Source organism: Camarhynchus parvulus, chromosome 2, assembly GCF_901933205.1.
Source record: "Camarhynchus parvulus chromosome 2, STF_HiC, whole genome shotgun sequence".
Lineage (NCBI taxonomy): Eukaryota > Metazoa > Chordata > Aves > Passeriformes > Thraupidae > Camarhynchus > Camarhynchus parvulus.
In genome coordinates this window covers 139,975,638-140,001,638 of record NC_044572.1, presented here as the reverse complement: position 1 = coordinate 140,001,638, position 26,001 = coordinate 139,975,638, and the positions used below count along the sequence as shown (strand labels likewise).

Sequence of the window (26,001 nt, the reverse complement as noted above, 5' to 3'; positions counted from 1 at the left end):
TGCTCCCCCATGGACCTCCATGGTCTCAGGGGCACGGCTGCCTCACCATGGGCTGCAGGGGAATCTCTGCAAAAGCAGCTGGAGCACCTCCTGCTCCTTCTCCACTGACCTGTGTGTCTGCAGGGCTGTTTCCTTCTCAGTTTTCTCATTCCACTCTCACAGCTTCTGCCCAGTAATTTTTGCCATTTGTTAAACATATTATCACAGAGGCACCACCAGCATCATTGGTGGGGCTCAACGTTGGTCCAGGGAGGGCTCATTTTAGAGTCAGCTGGCCCTGGCTCTGTCCAGCATGGGGCAACCCCTGGTCTCTTTTCACACAGGACACCCCTGAAATCCCCTGACTACCAAAACCTGATCACATAAACCAAATTAAAGCAGTGAGATTCTGTTCAAAATATTTTGTAGGAGCTGAGGGTCCTCAGTGGCATATTAAATGCCATTAAATTCTGTAAGATTTGATATAAACCCTTCAAAGGAGGCATCTTTCTGTTTGGAAACTTTGTGTTGGGTGCTTCAATGTTTTTTATGCTTTAAATCATTGTAATAACAATTAGATAAATCAGTATGTATAATATTGAGGCTTACATTGTGAAATCCTGATTTTCCTTGGAGAAAGCAGTCAGCTCCATGACACAACAGGATGTGATATTAGATAGTAGGGATAATAAATCCACCATGCAATGGTGAATACACCCCACCTTGCAATGACTAGAATTCAAATAATGTTTGAAGTTATTGATTAACCCAGGTTTAGGTAGTATTTATCTTTTCCAACTGCACGCTTGTTTTATTGAAGAGCAGAGGAGTTGCACCTTCCACATTCAGGCTAAGCAAAAATGGGCAGTTCACATGTAAGTAGTCACTTGATTTGGATTGTCAAGAATGCAATGATTTCCTGGTTTTATTTTTGTCAATTTTCACTTTATGTGGCATTAATACAGCTGCAAGTGAAGATTTAAACTCAAAATCTACTTTGTGGGGGAAACTTATATGCAGCTGGTTACATTGCTTCATTACAGTACATGAATAATGAAATTATTACTGCAACACACAAGTCCTGAGTGCTTTAAAACTCCTTGTGTCTTAAACAGGGCAGCACTTTCATTTTGAGAAAAAGAAATTATGTACAGGATGCCCTGGAAAAACTAATTTTGGTTAGTTTAGAAAATTTGTGTTGGAATATTCTGAACACTAAAATAATTTCCTAAAGAAATATGAAAAACTTCCTGTCTCAAAGGCCAATACTTTCAAAATTTGGGTGTTTCTCACAGAACAATCGGGACAGGAGTAATCTCAAAGTGTAGTATTTACAGAAGGTCCCAATTAAAATCCAGGTGTGGGGATATACTGCATCAAAGTACTCTATGATGTTTGACTGAGACAATTTTTGGTAACATTTGTCTGCATGAAGACATTTAACATCAAAATGACCTGATTGTCAAAAACTTTTGTGTGACAGCTCTGAGTAATTCCTCCGCAAGTTAAGTAGCTTCTGCTGAGGAAGATGGGGGTCTTACCTCCAATTTTGAAACTAGTGGATAAAAGCAATATTTATTCAGCAATGCATTTTCTCCTTGAATGCAGAATCCGTGCAGTTTTGCAGTGTGTATCAATAGAAGACAGCCTGCCTGCTGATACAGGCTAAAGTGAGTTTCTGTAAGGTTTATATTATCATGTAACTATTTCTTAAATCCAAATTCAGCAAGGCCTGGAGACATGCCAAGGTTCTGATGCTTTGGATCAGCTCCCCAGGATATTTTCTTTGGCAGAGTGAGCAAGACACCTCATACCATGCATACACCCCATCTGCATAAAGCTCCAGCTACAAATCCAAGGAGCTTTTTTTCTCCCTGTGAATGGGATATTGGTCCCATATCCACACCATCTTTTTGCAGACTGGCTGTTTGCTAAGGGGATTGGAGTGAGCAGATCAGCAACACTGCCTGTGTCCAGCAGTTCCACCTGTGCCCAGGAGACACAGCCAAGGAGGCTCCTGCTGCACAGGACACACACACATTTCATAGGGCAGGCATCTCCTGAGGGTCCTGGAGAGCCTTTCAGTGCACAACACATGGAATGCAGTGCAGGGCAAACATACTCCATTCACATTTGAACTGTCCAGAGGGGTGCATCTGTGGCAGGAGTGATCACAGCACTGCAGCTCGGGCAGCTGTAGCAGGTGTGTGAGCTCCATGCTGGATTAGGTGGTTTGGATTTGGGTGCAGTACACCACAGTTGTGCTGCAGGCTACAGTGGGAGCAGGAGTGATCCCATGCTGGAAGAGAATCCTGTCATTCAGTCCAGACTCATCTGTGAATTGCATCTCTCTGTTGTTCCTAGAAAGTTACAGGTAATCTGGGAGAAATGGCTGCATCAGTGTCAGAGAACTGCTTCTGGAAGAGCAGAAAATAAAATAGAAGTTCTTGCCAGAGCTTTCCAGCTGCAGTTTGCTGTTTCTCCTAATGTCATGTTTTGTAACCACAGGCTCATGAGTGTCTCATGCATTGTGTTTTCGAAACCTCCAGAGCCAGACTTACAAACTCGCAGAGGATATACGGAAGCCAGCCGTAGGGGCTGCCAGTTTGTCAGCAGATGAGCCAGTAAGAGCTTCTTTTGTGGAGGATGGAAGGGGCACTGTGCTGCTGCAGCGCCTGTTGCTGTGGTTTATGGTGGCTTTGGGAGGCTCTGCAATGCACAGAGGCAGCTTCTCTTTTGTGGTAGAAAGCTGGGTAAAAATGGCTTGTTTCATTCTGTTGAATAATACAACAACAGAATTTTATCCGCTTTGAAATTTCAGAAGTTAAATTTTTATTTAATAGCTTCTGCTGGGAGAAATATAAAATGAATCATCTGTGTCAAATGAGGTATTTTATTTGGTTAAATGAGTTTAGGTTTTAAAATATTTTTTAACTATCATTTTTAAATGGAGTTCTCATTGAAAGCTAACCGTTCTTCAGTGAAAAGCTTCCATTATGTGGATGTTAAAACTGAACTTTTCAGCTCTGTCAGAATGTCTCATTTTAAAATGGAGCTTTCATCAAAATTCATATCTTCCTGAACATGTTACTTTGAACAAAAATATCAAATGTTACTGGAAAAAATGCTTTCAGAAAATTTTTCCAACTAACCCTAAAGTGTACCTTTCTCTAAGAAGCTGAGCTCCCAATTAAGAGCTGCACCTGATGCAACATTACAACTCCAAATCTGCATATTTTCATCTGCTTTTTACTCTCTGAACTCGGTCCAGAACTTTTTCCCTCCTATCAAGCAATGTTTTTGGCTGCACATCCTTGGCAATTTAAAGTCTCTTAATTATTTTCTGTGTTTGCAGTCTTGTATCAAGCTTATCTGTGGATCTGATGTCCTTAATATTAACACAAATAGAGTCAATCCACCTGGAAATCTCAATAGCTGCTCTGCTATAAGGAAGATGCTTTGGGGACAATTTGGGAATAACAACAATGGTTTTCATTCTATGATTTGAGAAGTTTGATTGATTTTTACTTACGTGAAATTGTGTAAATTTTTAAAAATCTTCTGTCTCTCAAAAATCCATGAAGACTGCTGATGCATGATTCCATGGTGTTTGTGAGTTTAATTAACCTTGGGGTGGGGTGAGCTCTTTGGTTTTAATTCAAATTTGTTGAGATTCTCTGCAACACCCTTGACTTTCATCTTGTCATTGCAAAGCAGACTAAACCTTCTTCCAGGGATGACTCTGTAGTATAAGGGGATGGCAGGTTGTTGTGGGCCACATGGTTTGACAACTTGAAGGTCAAAAAGTAAGTATTACCTGGAGAACATATCTGCCCAAGGAGCCCTCTGGGACATAAGCTCACAAAACTCACAAGGACTTCTCTGTTGCCTATAAACATTACTGCCCTTGTAGAAATGTTTCCCTAGTAGAAGTATTACCACAGCATAATTTAATTATCTCATCACAAAGCTCCACAATTGCTCTTTGTTGCTTCCCCTGGCAGAGCAGTGCTCAGGGACAGGCGATTCTTGTTCAGCCCCTGGCCATAAGCCCACAGTCAGCAGAAGACAGAAATAACTTCTTGTTTAGCTACCCCCCACTGGGGAAGATCTGTGGCAGATTCTTTTCATTCCCATGGTCTCTTATTATCCAGGATATTTGCTGTTCCTTTTACATCTGAGACTGTCCTGTGAGTGCTGCTGCAGTAGGTGTTAACAAGTGGCTACCCATGAAAAAGTTGCAATGCATTTGTGGCAAAAAAAAAAAAAAAAATAGAACCCATTTGAAATATCAGAGTTGCTACATTTATGTTTTACATGATGTAAATAGGTCAAGCAGTTATGTTTTACAAAAACTTTAAAAAATCCAAATTATCTGGACTCTAATTTTAGAGTTTAGAGTTTTAGAGTTTAATTTTAACTCTCTAGTTTTTATATACTCTACCAAGTTCTGTTGTTACTATTAAAGAAGCTTTTTTTACTAGACTCTCATCTCCATTAGGTGGGGTATTGACACAAATCAGTTATGATATGTGGTAGCTCAAGCTCAGGTGCCTCAAAAGAGGGACCCTGAACAAAGAAACCCCTTGGCAAGTAAACCCTCACAATCTAAACTCCCCATTCCTCATGCAACACTCCAGACCAATGGTAATATTAGGATTCTTCTCCCTCTATACTGGTCACTGTTTTGTTACCAGGTGGTTGCTATGTGGTCATCTTCACATGCCCTGAGGTGCTTTTGGTGGGGGTTTTGGTCAGTTCTGTATCGCACATTGGAATATGGTTGTTGCAGTTCATTACCACAATCAATGGGCTGTCCACTCTAGCCACTAATTTTTAAAAGCTGCTAACTTTTTCTATTCTAACTATTACTAATGTTCTGGTTGTTCACATTTCACTACAATCTATCTTTACTGTTCTTAATTATGAGATTATTAGCTCTGGATTTCTCTGTAATCCATCTTTGACTTACACAACATAGCCATATGGTTCAGATAAAGTTCAATTTGTAGCCCCACAACTCTAACTACTTGTGTCAAGCAAGAACTTTGCTACTTTCAAATAATATAAAATTTTCAACAGTTGCTATCCAGAAAATGACTCTGCCTTTATTGTTAACTATGAGTAGTGGCTAAAGCAATGGACAGCCCATTGATTGTGGTATATGAACTGCTGTTTTAGGTGACTCAGCTGATCTGGGAGTATTTTGAAACTTCCTTCACCTCCTTCCTGTGAGGTAGAAAGGTGTTAGACACACAAACCTCCAAGTTCTGTAGGCACAGTTGGTTTGCTGGACACTAAACGTGCATGTCTGTACAGGAACAGCATTTCTGTGTGTCTGTGAATGTACAGATGGTGTTTAGATAGAGTGTCTTGCAGAGTTGTATTTTAGAAGCAATGAAGGGACCAGGGGGTGAAGCATGTCATCTTAGGGCTTCCCTGCTGGAGTGCAACATCCTTCCAGTTCTTGTCCCTTTAAATAACTGAGCTTTAAAATACATTGAAGGGTGAGCATGATGTTCTCAAGGATTGTGCCCATGGATTTCAGCCCTGTGTAGATGTTCTTAAGTCACGTTAGCTTTCATGCTGGCATACACAAGAATGTACTTCAGTTCCATCAAGGTTAGCTCATCATAAGTCTTACTGAGGTGTCAAATTTTTAATAAGACATAAGAACATTTGAGTTAAAGATCTCTTATCTCAGCTGAAAAAAGGCAAATTATGTTGTTATCCAATTGTCTTCCAACCAGGTATGGTCAGTAAAATAAAAGGAGTCTGCCCCCATCATAACAAAGAATTATTGCCAACTTGAAAAACTTGATTTATCTGTGGTGAATGAAGCCATTTGTTTGCATTTTGTATGGCTTCCATTTGCTAGATAAGTAATCAAGGGAAGTGATGTGAGGCATGACTCATGTCTAACCACAGGCACGGTGTCTTTGAAGATTTCCTGCATCCTTTCCTGCCTTGGCTTCAGCAGCCCCACCAGGTGAGTCAGGTCCTTGTCAGACCCACGTCCCCTCTGCCAGCCCCATGCAGGTGCTGGGTGCTCTCACACATCTCAGAGGTGTCTCTATTTAAGCATCTGGATTGAGCCCTCTAAAAATAAAAGCTGCAGTTTTGCAGCTTCAGCATTCCCACTGCATGCTGCCCTGGTAGCTAACAGATTTTAAAAGTTAACGTGTTCCATCAGCCACAAAAAGTTTTGAAAATATTAAAACTGGACAATACCAAATTCAGCCATGAGAAAACCACCCCAAACTTACATATTTCTCATAATTGTGGGTTTCTCTGTCATGGTGATGAGCATGAATAAATTGGATAAAAAACCAATCATAGATGATATATTAACAGCTACTAGAAACAGGAGGGACTTTGTAGGAGAAAAAGGGTTTTAATTTTGCAGTTTGAATAACTGTTAGAGCAATTATCATCACCATTGCCACTTGTTTGTAATAGGAAAAAGTAACTGTGACTGATTCTATTAGGATCTTGTTGTCACTGCAGGTTTAGTCCCAGATGTAGAAAATAAGGTTTGCACCTCTCAGTTTGGAAAGAGTAACAGAGTCATTGCAAAGGTTGTTGACTAATCCATAAAACTTACAGATTTGTATTACTCAGTATAGAATTCATATAGAAATTGTTTTGATCCTGATAGCACCAAACCATCAGGAACAAGCAAGCTGACAGCGTGTGTGGCTGTCATGCAGCTGTTAGACACAGAACAGCCACAAGGATTTGGGAGAATGACAGCCTGGCTGGCAGATGGCAGATGGCGTTTGGAGACACTGATACCATTCTCTGAGCAGGCAAGGAGGCAGTTGGCAATTTTTCAGCTGCATATTGTGGTTGACAGAGAAAAATGCTCAAACAAACAAAAATGAGAGGTACATTTTACAAAACAGGTGAAGAAGGAACCTTGCAGACAAAAGGACACTTCTTAAGGTTGAACTTTGCCAATTCATTTATTAAAAATGTGTTTGTCAACCCCACCTTTTTATTACCACAGCACAAAACCCAGTGCTTGCTGATACAGCCCTGCTGCCAACACACCATAGCTGTTTGCTTTTAGATGTTAGTGCCCATCTACTCTGACCTGTGTGTAAAAGCCTTTACATTTCAGAGAAATTTCTCCCTGAATGATTTAGCCCCAGAACTTGAACTTTACTGAAGAAAAGCTTGCAGAAGAATCCCTTACTTTGGTGGAAGGATGATAGGAGATAGTGAACACATCATCTGCTAATGATGAGATATCCTCGCCCTGAGTGGCCTTTCCCAGTTGGATGAGACCTGACCTTGCCTACCAGTAATTGCTCTTTGTTTCTTTTGCTTAGCTATTATATTAAAGAGCTGTAATATTTGGAAGTTTTTCTCATGGGAGTACTCACACACTGCAGTGAAATGGGCTTTATCTGCTTTTTTGTCCTTTCTGATTGGTGGTCTTGAGCTTTCTCAGCAGGTCAACCTTTTGTGACTGGGAATGTTTGTTTTAGTAAATCAGATTATGGATGTAGTACAAATGTAGCATCAGGTTTTCAGTCTGTCTTTGGAAGTAGATCAGGATCAAAATGCAGCAGCCTACTCCTATGTTTGCTCTTGTGCTTTATTATTCTCCAAGGATGGAAATGCTTGAGATGAGTGATGAGGTTTGGGTTGTCTTAAAGACTCCTTTGGGTGGGAGTTCGGAGTTTCTTCTGATAACAGGTTGTTATCCTGACAGCATGTGATGCACACTAGAAGGTTTTAACCACAAGATCTAGGAACACATGTCCTTTTCTTTTTCCCCTAGTCATTACTGTTAATCTAGTTAACCCTGGATTCCAGTTGCATTATAGCTCATTAAAGACTTCTGCCAAGATAAATAATTAATCTTGGTTATATGTGTGTTTATAAAAAATTAATCATGTAGGTGCTGATTTGCCAAAAGCTGTCTTCTGTGACCCAAGTGTATTAGATACAGTTTAACCAATGAGATGCACACCCCGGTCCTGCTGTTTGTTACACTAACAGGGTGACTACATGGTTTGGAATATTTCCTGGTACATGGAGAAAATAAATTTCCTTCTCCACACAAAAGATAAAGGCAGGAATCACAGAACTGGAAGGCACCTTGAGATGTCAACTCACTTCACCATTGCCTAGAGCAATAATTAAATATCTGTGAAGAATAAGAAGCTCTGCCCAGACCAGTCCTGGCAGCTCTCACAGTGCTGGGCTGGAGAGATGGTTCATTAGCTGGAGACTCCCCAAAGCTCTTTGAGCTGGTGGCTCAGTGTCTGTGCATGGTGAGAACTCAGAAACCTCAACAGTCTCTATAGCTTCCAATCTAGGATGGGTTTTCAATTGTTTTATTTGTTTGTTTGTTTTTCTGGTATTCCTGTTCTCACCTTTAGGATATTATGGATTCTTTGAGACTTGGCTTCCCAAAGAAACAGGATGGAAGATGATCCAAGATTCTGCAATATGAATATATCTGTTATCCTAGCTAAAAACGTTGGAACCCACCAGACAACCTTAGATTAATTCACTAGCAACGTGCTAATCTCAAAATTAGTAGTGCCTGTTATGTGTCTTGTAAATCTTAAGAACAGAGCAACTGTATTAGAAATCCCTTGAACAAAAGATTGAGGCATGAACTCAACCCTTCTAAGACACCAGAGAATCCACACAGTGCTGGGCCATTGTGCTTGTGCCCATCACAGGAATTGTTTCAGCTGCAGTGAACAGCTGAACCAAAATCAGGCAGACAGGAGCTCTCAATCTCTGGGAAATCAGGCAGAGAGGTTGCTGGTGCTCACCTGCTTGATAGAAAGGAAAGCTCAGGTTGATGCACATGGAACTAGTTTATGCCATTCTTTTTAAAACCTCATTTTTCTCCAATGCATTTTTTTGAACATGATTAAATATATGTGCAGAAGAAGAAAATGGGTGGGAAAACCCTGGCATGTTTGTGTCGCCCACCCCCAGTGCCCACTGGTGATGCTCTCAGGTATGTGAGAAATTCCCACCAGGTTGATGGGTGCAGGCCCACAGGAGACCACTGATGTCTGACAGGCAGCAGGCACCTTACCCTGGGACATCTCTAACAGCACCACAGACCTATGTTTAGACAACTAAATACTGCCCTAAATTTTGTTCCTGATCTCACCCAAGTGTATGAGTTAATGCTGTAAAGAGCATGGCTGGGTCAGTCTGCCCTGTCTGCTGCCACTTTTAGATTTAATTTTTATTTCTGTTAAACAGCAGCCAAAGACAAGCTTGAAGTTAGACAGCCACTAAATAAAGCACATAAATTGTACCTGGCAAAAATGAAGACTGGGGCAGGCACTCAGCATACCTGCATCAATCCAGCTCTTTTTAGAGCTTTTTCTACAGCTACTGGAGCTGATCTCATCTGCTCTGGTCAGCAGCCATGCTCCTCCTGGCTCTTCCCAGTGATCTTCTTTAAGGGTCTGTGCCTGCATTTATCCATGTACATCATCAGCATCAACCACTGTTAGAGCTGCAGCAGGTGACCAGCACCCTGAGCAGCTGCTCCTTTCATTGTTCTGACAGAACTCCTCCCCAAACCTGTTCCTGAGCAGCCTTGTGGCATCTGCATGAGATCATGGAAATGGAAAAATAGCTGTGATTGCTCAAGCTGTATTATCAGCTGTTTTCAGAGAGCTGTTTTTGCTCTCTTTTGCAATACAGGAAACTACCTGACATGTTCATGGCAGCACTTCTGTTCCTGCCTACTGACAGATGAGCACTTTGTATCTCCTGCAAGCTTAATTGTCTTTGTCCTGAGGAAAGCTCTAGATTTTAGGAGTGTCTGCAATGTATTGCGGCAACCTACCAATGCCTCTCCTGATGCCTTGAATCCATCAGAGCTCTTGTTCCCCCACCCCCACCACATCCTTTTGGGTTTGCTGGCCTTTGCTAAACTGTTTATTTGTGCTCCATAAGGGTTCCACATGCTGAAACATCAAAGAAAAATCTACAAAGCTTCTCTAAGCATTACAGATCATCTTCAACTATAAACTCAGCTTACAGCTCCCTGAAGTCAGACGTAAATTATAGTAGCAAAAACTACTTGGTGTGCTTTAAAACAAGTTAGAACAAAGCAAGTTTGTTTTAGATCTTTTATAAACTGTCCAGTTTAATATAAATAAATCTCTGGCAATTTTAGCCAAAGCTGCAAGGGAAACAGGTCATTGTCTAAAACATGCTTGAATAAGACAAAAACTATTCAGAATGAGAGAAAACAAGTTGACACAGGCCATAAATACAACTATGCTGGAAGTGAAAAGAATATTTTTTACCATCAGAACTGTGGTTGCATTAATTAATATAGAACTATAGGAGAGGAATGAGAAGAAAATTAAATAAATGAGTAGATGGAGCTGGACCAATTTGTGCAAGCAAGTTCCCTTACACCCTAGCTTCAAAGTTGTTCGCAGTCTGTCCACCTGATATTTCAGTATTTGCTAGAATACTTCTAAGTCAGTAACTAATCTAATCTAATCTAATCTAATCTAATCTAATCTAAATTCTAACTCTAAAAAATAACTGTATTGAAGTGGTTCTGCCCATATTTTTAGAAGAAAAATGACTACAGGTTACAAATGGTATTAAACATCAATTGAATTTGCCATGTATCCCTTACAGGAAAATCCACCTGACAGAATCCACAGGGTAAGGAGTCTCTGAAACAGCTCTGACACAGCTCTCCCTCTCCTGCATTAGGAAGCTGTGTCAGTGGGAAGGTCAAGGATGGGACTCAGTAAGAAGTGAATTTTAGCCAGTGCTTCTCAGCTGGCTTTGACAGTCACTTATCACAGTGTCAGATTTCCCTCTATAAAGATGATGCTGCTATTTCACACAGTACTAACAGAATGATATCCCCCAGGTGCATCATTTAATGTTTTGCAGTGAATTTTTTGAAGACAGAGGTTTTAGCAGAGCTGAATAAATTCTTCTGATGCTTTAAAACAAACATGTCCTGAACATTGAAACAAGCCTTCCTTTCTGCATGATTTTTGCCTTGAAAATAAATGTTTCTGTGTTTATATCTTTATGAATAATCAAAAACCTGTCTTTATGAATAATCATAAACCTACAATATTATTTCAGTTTCTGGTGGTACCATTTTCCTGCCTGCTGCACCTGTGCCACACACAAACACAACACCTACAGTACCAGTTGTACCTAGGAGTGAGGGGCTCACTAAACCTGAGGATAACTGACCAGCCATCAAGGCATGAGAGACCAAACCACTCTCTCCAAGCCCTGCCACGAGCTGACCATGACCAGGTGCACCTGCAGTGGGTTGGGGCAGTGGGAGCTGCAGAGGCAGCGCCAGGATGAGAAGGGCAATTCCCACAGCCCGGCACTTCTGGTGGGCAAGGCAAGGCAAAGGACAAATCAGCTCCTGCCTTTGTGTGTTTGTGCAGGTGTTTCTGTCCAGGCTCAATGTCTGAAAAGTGGGAGACAATCCCAGATGAAGCCTTTTTCTTCTCACCACTGCACCTTCTGTCCCAGGTCAGGAGGCAGTGAATGTGAAGCAACAGTTCTCAACTCTTATTGTTGCAGGGAATCTGAGAGTCTATAAATTAGAATAGCACATGGATAACTACAAAGTAGTAAAATATCTACATTTTATATGTTAGCACTTTTCTCTGTATTTTGTGCTACAGGATTTTCCTTTTTCTCTTCTGGCTTGTTTGGTCCTTTTGGTTTGCTTTGCAACCAACTCTAGAACAACTTCAGTACTGGCTGCCTAACACAGAAGCAAAATCTACCATAGGCACACTAACAGTACAGAGCCAAAGTAAGAGTGTTTCCCTGGAGCCTTCTCTTCTCCATGCTGAACAAGCCCAGCCCTCTCAGCCTGTCAGTCCATTTCCTTTGTACGTGATGCCATTGAAGAAGCACCTACACTCTGCCATAATAGAAAACTGTGAACGGAATTCATTTTGAATAGTTACCAGTGCATCTGCTTTCTAATTTTGTGGTTTTTTCCCTTTCCATTTTGACCCAAACTCTTGGGAAATTTGAAGACTGTTAAATAAAATCTCCACTAGAAAATATTAGTTATGTATATGAAGCTATTTCCATCTTGTTTGAAAGGTTTAGGAAAATTTGTGTGAGCATACAGTAGGATACATCTTTAAAAGCCACATTTGTCATAATGATGGGGCAATCAAAGTGTTACCTTGTGCTGTAGAGTGAAATTATCACATTGTTATTGTACCTTACTAATTGTTATAGTTGTAAAAATAACTTTGTCTTTCAGCTACCATTAGCAGTAGGTTCTCTCCTAGCTGCTAACTGCATTGGAAAAGCCAGGTACCTAAATGGCTTCAGCCAATCACAAAGGCACATTGGTAAAGCAGTGTAGGGACTGGATTTGAGCTTTCCTGCTTGAGAGCTGACCCTTTGCCTTTTGACAGAGGACCCCTTTAGCCAGAGTTGTAGCTCTTTCACCAGAACTACTAGATGGCAGCCTGAAACTTTTGAAGCATACCAACAAACAGACTTTCAGACTGTATCTGTACTTGTAAATAAAACATGTTGTTCTCTGGCCTGATGGGCATGGGCATGTGCCTAAATTATCTTTATTCCACAAGCAGAAGGATGTTGTGCCAAATGTCTTTCAGGAATGGCCTCTGCCCTGTGCTACTCCCAGAGACAAGGAGGTTAATCAGCCATTTAACCTCTTCTGCTCCTCAGCAGGCTGGTGGCATTTTCAGAAGGGCTTAAAATCAGACTGCCATGCTCTGCAGTATCATAACTCTTAATTAACAGTGGTGTGCCAGTGCCTGGCAGCCCTGCAAAGCAAGCAGCCTGATCCACGTGTTGCTCTTTAAATGGAAATGCCAAAGCACTGCCAGTGCCCACTTAGACCCTAAGTCTGTGGTGTGCATCCTGGCTTGTGCTGCTTGACTTAGGAGCCCAGAACCTCTGTTCTGCTACTGCTTTAGAGTTTGGGCATTTAAAATATTTGAGTAATCATGTTAGAGGAGCTGAAATTGTTGCTGTCATTGTGGTCTCAGATAATTCTACTCTTTTCTGAGAAACAGCAGAGTGGAGGGTGTACCAGCACTGCAGCCCCTGTGACTCAGAGCTTGGGAGATTAACAGCTAACTCAGAACACAAGGAGCAGGCATGGTTTCCTGTTTACACTGATATGTCAGGCTGTAAACTGCTGCAGTGGCTATGGACTTTGAGTTATTATCTGTCCCTGTAAATTTAGCTTGAGGTGCCCACATGTATTATTTTGCCAAAATAAAAAAAAAATAAACAAAAATCACTTCCTCAGCAACAACAAAAAACCCCAGCTTTATCACATTATGTATCTTCAATTATCTTGTTTGCATGAATGCATCAATACAAGAAAGGTTTTCAGGAGCAGTTTTTATCCAGATGACTGGGAGTGTTCACAGTACTTAAAAATGTACTACAGAGATAGGTCCTGATTCTGCTAAGGTGTTTGTATTGGCCTCTTGTTAAAGTGGTACAAACCAATAATATTTGATCTGGCATAAAGATGTCTAGTATGAAGTTATTATCCTTAAATTCTTTGAATAGGCCAGAACTGGCAGAACAAAGTTCTATAGGCCATGTATGTCATATGGTGACATGTTATGTAGGGTGACATACACATACATATATATATACACACACACACACACATATATATATACACATACATAATATATACATATATATATGTGTGTGTATATATATACATGTATGTGTGTATATATATATATATATGGTGACAAAGTTGTATAGACTACTGTGGTTTTTATGTGGTGACAGCAACTTGTGGATCAGTTCCAGGAACCCTAGGGATAGAAAGAGTATTTCAGCAAAGCCCAGCCTGAACTTCAAGGTTTAGATGGTGTGAACAAAGATCAAGCAAGGACCTGGCCCAAGCTGCTGTCATGCTAATGCAGAATTGTTTCCCATGTTTTTCCCATGTGTTTCCCATGTTTTTCCCATGTTTTTCCCATGTGTTTCCCATGTGTTTCCCATGTGTTTCCCATGTTTCTGCTGTGTCTCTCTCTCTTCCCAGTCAGCCCACAAGCGCCACCATCACAGCTCTGATGCAGAGCGAGATGCCAAGAAAATTCACAGTGCCTGCAAAGGAGCAGGTAAGAAAGACTTTTGTAGATGTTAGGACTTTGTGCAAAGGGCAGTTCAATATTATAAAAAGCATATACGTGAACTTAGGCAAACCAACTGTTCCAACCAGTTTTAGGTAATCTTTATGCTTTCTGTCAAATACTGACTTAAAGAACATTCACACCCATGAAGATGTAAAGACTGGTAAGATCTAGCTTGATAATTGCATGTCTCCAGAGCATTAGGATAAACATGATATTTGTTCCCTGTGGCAGGAACATCAAGCTGCCAGGACTAATTTGACAGTCACAGGGTCCAGCTAGTCAGGTTAGATATCCTTTCTCAGGCCTCCAGGGACCAGTAAAGAACAACATCACCTCCATATTTCATCAGAGCCCACTGCAGCTCCATCAGCTGAAAGGAATTTACAGTGATTTCAACCATCACCAGTGATTTTTAACTGAAAATAATTGTCCCTCACCATTTTCTGAGGTAGTTTGAAGTAAGCCTGACTGCACTGATGTGAGTGAGGAATGTATAGCATTTCATGGGATCCTCAGGTCCATGGAGGTGACAATGTTCAGTAAAGGAAGAACATCCAAGCAGCATACATGATCAGTAAGTTATTAATTCACTCCAATTATTTGCACAGTTAATATGTATTTAAGCATTTCTTCCTGGTATGGCAGTGACATTCAGAATCAGCTAGTTAAGTGTTGAGTTTTAGGAACTGTTCCTGTCCTACCAACTGAGCCCTCTCATGACAGTTGCCAGAGGACTCTCCTAACTGAGAGTTTAACCCAATGTTATCAAACAGGAGTAGAATTCCTTCTAAAATTGGACCATGTCTTCTGCCTTGGATCTAAGCAGGAAGAACTGGGCAAGATACCCTAAAGTTGTCCCCCATGTACCTGGTGCTAATAGAGGGATGGAAACATATCAGCTGTTGCTGAATGCCAGTATAATTTGTATTTTTATCCTTTGTGCTGGTTGCTAGTCAGAGACCCTTGTTGGGATGGCCACACAAAGGCATCAGATGGCAGAGCTCAAGGAGAGCGTGGGGCAGTGACCACTGGCAGGATGTGTGGGCATCAGCAGACCTGGCAAATGTCTTGATGCCTTTGGTCTGCCATCCTGTGGGCATTTGGGCAGTGCCCATCACAAGCTGGGCCATGTGTCTGTCCTGGCTCACATTCTCAATTTCTTGTCATGAAGAAATAATGCCCGAGTCCATCTGCTGGCCCTCAGATGGAAGTGCACCAGGACCCCTGGGCTAGTGCCACAGCTGCCCTGCTGTGTCCTTCATACATCCAGGTAACACCAGAACCCCTGTGCTAGTGCCACAGCTGCCCTGTTGTGTCCTTTGTATATCCAGGTTAACACCAGGACCCCTGTGCTAGTGCCACAGCTGCCCTGTTGTGTCCTTTGTATATCCAGGTAACATCACTGTGGTCCTGTCTCATTTTAGCTGTAACAAATGCCCTCCAGCAGCTCTGTTTAGTGCAAACATCTGTTTATGTGCAAACATCTGTTTATATGGCAGAAGGCAGCAGAAGTGCAAGAGCAAGGTCACTGCCTTTGGGAAGCTTTTACAATCCATTGCAGAAGTCAGAGCTCAAAGCTGACTGAGGGCTTTTCCCTGGGAGGGGGACTGTGTGTTCACCTCCCCTCTGGGATGGGCAGCACAGCAGCTGCATCTCTTTGGGCATCCCACACTCACACTTCACTCTGATTTCTGCCAAGCAAAACAGCATTGGCAGAGACTGAGACCATTCAGACTGGTTCCAGATCCTTTTTCCTGACTCCATTCAGCAAAATTAAAACGAATTTTTTATAGGCTGTACATCCAGGCTTCAGGTTAATGAGCTGATTCAAACACATCCTTGCCTGCCTGGCCTCTTGCCCCACTGCCCTCACTCTGTTGTGCCAGCACAGCATTCATGCCATGACAAACTGGATCTGGTGGCTGATCCCTTGGGACTACTCAAACAAGCATTGTCACCAAAAACGTGTATGTCAGCCTGTAGGCACTGGCATAACCCTGATATTAGGAGCAGTGTCTGCCCTTCTCAAACAGAAGACTCAATTTCTTTGATATTAACAGCATGAGATGGTGAAATTTTATTTTATTGAACATTGTAGCTGACTACAGTTTAAATTATCCTCAAAATAATCTTAGATGGTGAATCCTAAAGGTGGAACCACTGGGGATATATGTACAGGAATTTTTTTCTCTTTAGAGGTCACATTTTCTTTCCTCTGCATTAGATTCCTGATTATAAAATCCCTATGCACAACTTCTTTTTCAGGAACCAATGAAAAAAAAATTATTGAAGTCTTATCAAGTCGAACATCGGAGCAGAGACAACAAATAAAACAGAAGTACAAGGAATTGTATAGCAAGGTATTTTTAAATAAGTGGCCTCTCTGTTTGAAACCACTGCCTCTGAAAATACATCCTACAGGCTTCTGCTTTTGAAAATGTCAAGGGCATAGTGCATTTAAGGAGGACACCAGTTACTTTCTGAATCAGCAATTTATTTGATCTCCAAAAATACTGATTATTTTTCTAATTTTAGGCCACAGAATCTTCTTGAAGTCAGCTTTAACCAGATCAGAGCATTTTAATCAAAGTTGGGAGAGCTAGAAAATAATTCATAACTGAAATAGAAAATATTTCAGCTTGTGTTCATCTTCAGCACATTCGGAAAAAGAAGTTAAAAGGGAAATTATAAGTCAGAGTCCCACTTAGACCAGATGCAAATTCAGACAAACTATTTGATGTCACACAACTTTATTTTTATTGAGTTTAATAGAAAAATTTAATAAAAGTTTAATTGATTTCTTCCAGTGATGAAGTAGAACATGTTGCAAAACTAAGAAGTTTCATTGGGCATTTGTTTTCTGCAGGAGGCATAAACTGCCTTAATGATTTTGTGTGTAAGAAAAATAAAGCTTCTAAAATATTGTTTCAGTAAACAGCTGAATCCTGCAGATTCAGCTGCAGGATTAATAACCTTATTATTAATAATAACCTTATTATTAAATTGGTATTTTCTTAGTGTCTGCTTGCTTATTAATCAGTGTAAATAAGACAGTCAGCACTGAAGGTGAATGAAAGCCTTCTATATGTAAAATTTACAGCAAGCATAATACAGATTTTGGTTACTATAAATACTATAGATTTTGCTCTATAGTGAGAGTTAATACATATAGGCATTAGAAATGATCAAATGCCATGAAACATCACAGTGACATCAGCTCATAGCAACCCTTCTGCTTTCCTGGGCAGCCTGAATCTCCTGGGAAGGAGGCACAAGTGGTACCATGTCCCTCCTGCTGCTCCAGGAACTTGCAGCATTTGTGGGATGTGTGTTGAAACTGCTCCAGCACAGATGGCAGCCTCTGACTTGAGTAGTTGAGTGTTCACATGCAGTTGTGCAAGCAGGAACTTGTGATGGTGGTCACAAGGGTTTTCAGGATGAGGAAAGAGACGTAGATCTGACTCTATAATTAGAAGGTTTGATTTATTATGTTAAGATATATACACATACTATAACTATACTAAAAAGAAAAAGAAGGAGAGATTTTTAGAAGCTGCTAAGCTAAGAATAGGAAAAGTGAAGAAATGATAACAAAAGCTGTTCTCTCGGACTCTGAGAGAGCTCCATCCTGGATTGGCCATCAGCTACAAACATCTAAGATGGCCCAATCCAGACGGACTTGTTGCATTCCACAGCAGCAGATAACCTATTGTTTATGTCTGGTTCTGAGGCCACAGCTTCTCAGAAGGAAAAATCCTAAAGAAAGATTTTTCACTAAGAGATGTCTGCAACAGGAACTCGAGAATAATAGAGCTGGATTTCTCATTCAGTGTTCTGACCTTGTCAAGAGCAGGAAATGTTAACTGCAGACAGGAGTTCAAATGCACCCTCAGCTGGCATCCCCAGCATGCACTAACCAGCTCTCCTCCAGGGTCTTACTGAAGTTTGATTTAAGGTTGATGTGGGTATGTGTGTGTAAAAATGCTGTTTGCTTGGCACAAAAATGCCTTGCAGAAATCTGCTGGTTTTTCCCGGAAGTCAGTTTTAACCAAAACTGACAAAGAAGGTTTTCAGCTTGATCCCCTGTGCAGCAGCTCTTTCGAAGGAGGAAGCTTCTGCATTTTATTTCAGATAAACTCCTGTTAAGTTTTTCAAAACACTATTTTGCATTTGCTTACACAAGTAAGAGTCATAATTGGACTGATATCGGCTGTTATTTGAAGATGGGACAATCATTTCAGTCAGATTGAAGACAAAATTTTTAGGGATCTTTTTTGTATTAAAAAAAAAGTCTGTATTTTAAGACTTTTTAAAAATTGTTTTGTCCCTTTTTGGTAGAGAAGGAGCTTTTAGGTAATTAGATTCCCTGAAACAAATTAAGAAATCCTCTAATCTCACCTCAGCTTTTGCACTAACCCTCCTGACTGTCCCCACAGGAGATGGAAGAGGACCTGAAGGGAGACCTGAGTGGGAACTTTGAGAAGGCTGTGCTGGCTTTGCTGGACTTGCCCTGCGAGTACGAGGCCCGAGAGCTTCGGAGGGCGATGAAGGGAGCTGGGACAGACGAGTCGCTGCTGATTGAGATCCTCTGCACTCGGAGCAACAAGGTCGGGGCACCGCCTTGTGGGACCTGCCTTGGGCAGCAGGGCAGAGAGCTCACCAACAGGATCCCTGTGAGGAGGAACAGGGATCAGTCCAGCTCCTGTGGCTGAAATGCCTCTTGCCAGTGTTTGCAGCAGTAAGATTGCCATACTAGAGCTGAAATTCTAACAGGAGTTAAGACCAATAAAATTCACATCCCTTCCTTTATCCTGCTCCTTCCTTCCTTGAATGGCACAGAGGCAACACTGGTGAGAAGAATCCCCAGACACATGTTAAAGGGCAGCTTTGGCACTGCTCTGATGGTTCAGAGGTAAAGGAACACGATCCTCGTTAAAAAAACATTATTCAGCTCTTGCCTAAATGCAGGGAAAACCAGAGGGACACCTGCAGGAGTCAGGCACCCCTCGAAGTGCTGTCCTCACGGGGACTGGGAATTCACACTTCTCCCACCCCCGTGGTTGCTGCGCTTCACTCTGTGGTATTTTCTGGGTCCCTTGTGGCAGGAAGGAAATGATGAATCTGACTCTATGTTCTTAGAAGGCTAATTTATTATATTATAATTTTATATTATATCAAAGAATACGATATTAAAACTATACTAGAGAATAGAGAAAGGATACAGACAGAAGGCTAAAAGATAATAATGAAAAACTTATGACTCCTTCCAGAGTCCTGACACAGCTTGACTGTGATTGGTCATTAAGTTAAAACAATTCACATGCTGGATAAACAATCTCCAACTACATTCCAAAGCAGCAAAACACAGGAGAAGCAAATAGAGAGAGATAATATTGTTTTCCTTTTTCTGTGAGGCTTCTCCACTTCCCAGGAGAAGAATCCTGGGTAAGGGGATTTTTCAGAAAATATGACGGTGACATCACACACTACAGGCATGGTGCTGACTTGCTGGTGTTTTGTTTGCTCATTTACTTATTAATTAATAACACATATTTTATTTATTTATTAATTTGATTATTACTTTATTTATTTTTTTGTTTCCCTAGGAAATTGTAAACATAAAGGAGGCCTACAAGCGTTGTAAGTAGTTTTATCTTTCAAACACCTTCATTTAAATCCTTTCTCACTGGTTGAACTCTCACAGATTTTCTTTCTTCCCAGTGTTTGACAGGGATCTGGAGTCTGATGTTAAAAGTGACACCAGTGGCTCCCTACGGAAGATATTAGTCATGGTGCTAGAGGTAAGGCTGGGGACTTTCCTCTTATGCAGCTGCCTGACAGAGATATTTCCTTTTTTCTCTGAGTAACCATAATAAGTATTGTCTGGCATTTATAATAATGCAGTTATTATATGTAATATAATAATGAGGTAATTACAGTAAACAAACAGCATTCTTCAGTATAAGAGCCTTTCAAATCTATGGCTTTTTAATATGTACCATTTTTGTTTATGTACCATTTTTGTTTATGAAACCACAGATAGTTTTATAAATATTGATACTTTGAAAAAAAACAGGATTGTTTTACTGTTATTTATACCATGGTAAAAGCTAGACTACCCATTTGAGGTCATGGTCCCATTATTCTGAATTTTGCCCTGAACCATTAAATTTTATTTGCATCTCAGCTAAGGACTTTAGAATTCAGATACAGAACAACTAAGAAAGAGATTGCTATTATGTTAGTTTTTCATTCATCAAAAAAAGCTTATTTTTCATTAGAACACTTTTTATTTTAAACCCCTTTCATGAAATAAAGCAAAAACTCAACACCTTCATAAGGACACATTATAACTAAGAGAAATAGGAGCACATTGAGAAGTGCAATGTGTTGGTCAGTCTGATCTGACAGCCCTGAGAAATGAGAAGACTGAATAAATAAAAAGTTTAATGACATAACAGTCACTAAATACATCACAGTTTAGATTCTCATTCTGGGAAGCATTGGTACAGCTCTTTCCAACCTCCTGTATACTTTCAGGAGTGGCAAATACATTTATTGTTTTGTTTTTTTCATTGATAATTTCTCCCAGGGATGGCAGTGTTGGTGAATGCTCACAGTACATAGGTTAGTCAGGAGAACATTTCACAGTTACCGGGGCATATCCAGCCCTGTGAAAACCATCAGCATTTCACTGCAGGTACTGGGCACCTTCCTGCTCCAGGGGCAGCAGCATTACCATCTCGTTAGGGCCCCAGCACACAGTGCATAAAGCTGGGGACAAACCCCACATGATTGGTTCAGCGAACCCAAGGAGTGCCACCATGCCTATCCCCGGGCTCGTGTCAGCAGATGGCAGCAAAACCCCAAACCAAAAATCTGTCAGGGCCATAGATACACAAATATATGTGAGCTGAAATGAAACCAGCACTTGGTTGGGTGTTTTTTTACGGTTATCTCCTTTTCTGCAGGCAACCCGAGATGAGACCCAACAGGTCGATGCAGAGCTTGCTGAGCAAGATGCCTCAGATCTGTATAAAGTAAGTGCTGTTGTGCAAAAATCCCTTTTTATCCCGTGCTGTGCAGCAAGGGCTACCTCAGGGGGACTAAACAAACCAAGCACGGGGGCAATGGCAGCACAAGGAGAGGAGCAAGGGGGGCATGGGCTGGAGCTGGATGGATCAAAGGCTCTGGATGACCTCATGTCTCTACTGTGTATGAACAAGTGCTTCCAAAAACTAACATGTGCTTTTGAAGGCAGGAGAAGGCCGCTGGGGAACAGAGGAGCTGGCTTTCAATGTGGTCCTAGCAAAGAGAAGCTATAGCCAGCTGAGAGCTACTTTTCAAGCCTATGAAAAGGTGAGTTTACCTTCTGCAATGTGGGGTGCATAGGCCCTGACATATAGGTGCAGACCCTACAATGACATGTAATGATCTGAAGAGCCTTTTCCAAACTAAATGATTCTATGTAGAGTGGAAAATACTTTATCTGCCATTTTATAACTTCTTGAATGCTTTAAGAATGTTGAAAAACATATTTATACAACTGTGTCCTGAGCATAGAGAAACAGGTGATTTACAGGAGAAGCTGTATCTTCTGCCAGTGAAGATCCTGTTCTCCTTCACAACCTACACAATACTCAGCCAAATAAATGTCACAATGTCTGCTCCTTCCCACAGCTGCAGGACAGTGTACCCCACCCCCTGCAGCAAAGGGACAGGTTCACAAACTCCTGCCCTGAAGGAAGGATTTGCTTTTCTGGAGTTTTCTTCTCCTAAACAGAGCCTGGCAAGGTGTCTCCTCCTGTTCCTGCCACTTCACACACTCATATTGGCTGAGGAGAAGTTTATCTCCAGCCTTTTCCTCTCTGCCCACACTAGGCAGATGGCCTGTGCAGGTGCTTTGCTGTGCTTTCCACTGTCTCCAAGCATAAGGCAAAGGAGGCAGCAGGATCCTGGCTGTGAATACTTTCCTCTGTGTCACCCAGCAGGGACATTTTATTCATGCCTGGGCCTGAACCTGACCTGATATGGAGATATCTTGCTAGAAAATTACCTCTGAAAGTCAAAGCAATGGGAGATCCAAGGTCCCTCTCCTAGCAGCAAGGTGGAAGCTCAGCAGTGACATCTCAGGAAAGAGGCTCCCTCCAGCCTCTGGCTCACAGTCCTGAACTTCCCTGGGAAGACTCTGAGTTCATGAGAAAACTGTAGCCTTAGGCACTGAAGGTGAAAAGAGCTCAAGTCAAAACCACGTTTCAATGTCAACATAATAAGGAGCCAATAGCTGCAAAAGGGTTTGCAGCTTGATCCAAGTTTTGGGCTGCTGCTGGCATGAGAACAAACCCAGTCACAAACTGATACTCTCTCCCTTGGAGTGGCCCAAACCCTGGGGGTTCAGTTAAATGCTCAATAGCCAAACTACCTTGGCTTTTGATCCTGAAAGTCAAGCAGATCAGGTTGCCCAAACCAACCCACCACATCCTGCCTGGCTGCACTCAAAGTCAGCCAAGATTAGAGCCCAAATCTTGCAAATATGCCCTTCTCTTCAGCTGGAGAGATACATAGGGCAAGATCTAAACCAGGTTGGTGCTTTGCAGAGCTTAAGCCCTAAAGCCTCACATGGTGCTCTTGCTGCTTTGTACACACAGTCTCCCAGTTCTGACCTAAAAGTCAGAGTCTTGAATTGTGCAGGGACATCCTGATACGCAAAGCAGAACAAAGTAAAAGTCTTTGAGGTTCCTGAAGTTCACAAAAGTCAGGGTAAACTCTGTTTTGAAGAGACAGTCTGCTTCTCCAATTCCCTACACAATAATACAAAAACTGTGGGACAACCACGGCTTGTAAACTTTGCCTGGGAAGCCAAAGACAATAAGTAACAGAACTTCACAGAGTTGGTAAAGCTCCAAAAATTATCTTATTTATGTGGGAGCCATCCAGAGCCTTTGATAGAGGGGCTAGAGAAAGCTCGAACAGTCTCTGCTGACCAGGGGTCACTCAAGAAGCAGCTGCAGCTTCTTTGTCCTAGAGGCTGTCAGATACCTGGGACTGCCTGATGGAGATTATCCATCCCTTAACCACTGTGCTTACCTGGCTGCACAGACCTTCTCCTGTGGGTCACAGTGGATCTGTGAGCACTTATAGCAGAGGAGAACTTCATTTGTCTTCAAATTACTCCTTTGGAAAGGCTCTAAAGGATCTGGATTGACCTTTTGCCATTGGGCCCTGAATCTCTTGCTGGTTTGGACAGTGGGAAGACATGTAGAGACAGAAGGTCTTATGGCTCCTTTTTCTTCTCATAGGTGTGTGGGAAGGACATAGAAGAATCCATTAAAAGTGAAACATCTGGAGATCTGGAGAAGGCTTATCTGACTCTAAGTAAAAAGCAATAGTTTCAAGACCTTTCTTTTCTAGTTCTTGCTGTCACCTGACATTGGTTGTTGGGGGTCTGTGTACAGCCTGGTAACAGCCATTGAGCGACCCCTAAACTGAGCTAACATTTCTGCCAGGGAAAAAAGAGACAGTTTCCAGTAGTGATTAAGACTCCTTGGTTTTAAAACTAAAACTTACCACCCACAGCTCCTTTCCACACGAAAAGCTGGATTTTTTGCTCTCCAACACAGGTAGCCACCTCCAAGATGCCCCTGGGACTATGGCTGGTGATAATTTCCAGCAGATGCTTGGGCACCATGAGAAGTGTGCTAGCCAGCCACCACAAAAATGTACAGGGTCCTAGACAGCAATTTAGTACTAGGGTTGGCTTTGACCAGTATTTAAACCTGTCTCACTGGTTTACCAGTGAGTCTCACCAGTGCCCTGTCTCATGGGTATTGCTGTTACCCATCTGGATTTAGGCTCTCACAGATCTTCCTCCCGTGATCTGCAGAGTGAGCAGCTGTAAATGGCTAAATAAACTATTTAGTGCAAGACAACAAGCAGCTACCCCAAGAATGGATGGGCAAGAGGAACCCCATGGGGACAAATGCTCATCCTCGTTCACATCATTTTCACTGTGGAATGGCTGAGCACTCAGTGCTGGTAATCTCTTGTGGAAAAATGGGCATCCCCATTCATACTCCAAGATTTCTCCTTGCATAGCGATAGGGGATCAGTCTCAGAATAAAAGCCCTGCCTGCTCATGTGTCTAAGCATAAACACTAGTTTCCTTTTCTTACTTATTTAATTCTGCTTGAAGCTGAATCACAAACTGTAAATGTACAAGTATAATGAGGCCTCTTACTGTTTTCTTTAGTCAGCTGTGCCAAAGACTGCCCAGGTTACTTTGCCACACTTTTGCACAAGTCGATGAAAGGAGCTGGGACTGATGAAGAGACCTTGATTCGCGTCCTTGTGACCAGGGCTGAGGTAGGGTACCCTGTGTCCTGGAACTCCTCACATCAGCTCTGGGAGAATACAAATGTAGAGGGTGTGGAGTGAGTCCTGGTAGATCACGTACTCAGCAAACCCTTTCCAGCCCAGTGACATCAGTGGTCACACTCTGCTTCTGTACCCAGGCACCTCTAATTTTGATATTGCATCTATTTCTGTTTTCAAAGGAACTAAACCAGGAAGCATGTAGGCAATTTCAAGTGGAGTCAACTGTACCTGGTTAAAACCAACCCATGGGGAGGTCTGGCCCCAGTAGGACATGAAGAAGTAATTCCTAGCTAATTAATGATAAAGCAGCAGTTTCCAATTTGAGAATTGCTTATAAACATATGTTGCCAATTTTCTCTGATTCCAGCTGGGAAAAACAGATGGGGAGTAGGGAAGAGAAATAAAAAGCCAAAGGAGTCAACTGTCATTTTAAGAAGCACAAAACTTCACAAGACATTTGAGATATTTAAGCACAATCTTTAAGTATTCCTTGTAAGCTGTGTAGGTTGTAACCCCAGGGCTGTTTCAATCAACACAGAGGAGGAGCCTTTCACAGGCATGAGGAAAACATATTTCTCAATGATCCACAGTGAGAAAAATTAGGCTCCAGGGTATTGTCTCTATTAAGACACAATCCAGTCATTATAACATTTAAAACTCACAATGATAAAGATCAGACCTGTGCTGTAGGTGCCTTTTTACAGGACAGCTCCAGATAAGGAGTTTGTTTCTCCTCTACCAGTAACCAGAAAATTACTTCTCTGGGTGGAACAACACTCTTTTTTAGCCATGCTCCTGGGACATGCCTCTTTCCCTGTTTGCCACCAGGGGATGACCTCAGGAGTTCACAGAGACCTGTGTGAGTTTCTCCAGAACCAAGGCTGTGCTGGCACAGCGCCACTGGGCAGAGACTCTCCCAGCCTTGGCATAACTTTCCATGCAGGCCCTCTTCACAGTTAGGATCCCCTCACCACCATCCGACATGGGTTTACCTCGAACTCAAATGTTAAGCTCAAAGTCCTCCAAGAGTTTTAGACCTCCTGCATTCTCCTCTCCTACTCCCACTCGGTGTGGTGGGCCTTGAATCAGACCCCAGGGGTGCTGGCAGGGGCAGGGCAGGTTACTCAAAGCATTCACCACTCTTCTAAAGAGGCTCTTGGTGTCTCCTCAGAGCGACCTGCCAGCAATAAAGGAGAAGTTCCAGCTGATGTACGAGAAGCCGTTAGCTGAAGCCGTCCGCTCTGACACCTCTGGGGACTTCAGAAAGTTGCTGCTGGCAATTTTGCACTAAAAGCCCATCAAGAATGAAGAGGTATGCTGAGCAGCCATCTCTTGATTAGCTTCCAAAAAACCATCCAAAAATGTGGCATTAGCACAAAGAAAAAAATCCAATTTATTTTCTTTCCAGCTGGGAAATTTGCCAAGTAATGTTGGACGTGAGGTTTATGTTATGGCTGTCTTGCCAAATACCCTTAAGCAATAAAGACATGTT

At 41.9% G+C, this 26,001-nt stretch overlaps 1 protein-coding gene across 2 annotated transcripts; it reads left to right on the top strand.

The window, feature by feature from the left end:
• Positions 1-795: 795 nt before the first annotated feature.
• Positions 796-26,001, top strand: ANXA13 (annexin A13). 2 transcript variants are annotated; one of them, XM_030971896.1, is made up of 12 exons: positions 840-854; positions 2,529-2,603; positions 14,042-14,120; positions 16,401-16,495; positions 18,572-18,742; positions 19,742-19,775; positions 19,857-19,936; positions 21,107-21,175; positions 21,393-21,494; positions 23,435-23,510; positions 24,385-24,497; positions 25,681-26,001. In XM_030971896.1, the coding sequence occupies exons 1-12, from the start codon at positions 840-842 to the stop codon at positions 25,798-25,800; spliced, it is 1,029 nt and encodes a 342-aa protein (XP_030827756.1). In that variant the 3' UTR covers positions 25,801-26,001. The 2 variants fall into 2 exon arrangements, with proteins under 2 accessions (XP_030827757.1, XP_030827756.1); XM_030971897.1 differs by lacking the exon at positions 2,529-2,603 and having other exon boundaries at positions 796-854.

Coding starts and splice junctions, on each gene's coding strand:
- ANXA13 (XM_030971896.1), top strand. Junction 18,743..19,741: donor TCTGCACTCGGAGCAACAAG/GTCGGGGCACCG, acceptor TTGTTTCCCTAG/GAAATTGTAAACATAAAGGA. Junction 21,176..21,392: donor ATGCCTCAGATCTGTATAAA/GTAAGTGCTGTT, acceptor GTGCTTTTGAAG/GCAGGAGAAGGCCGCTGGGG.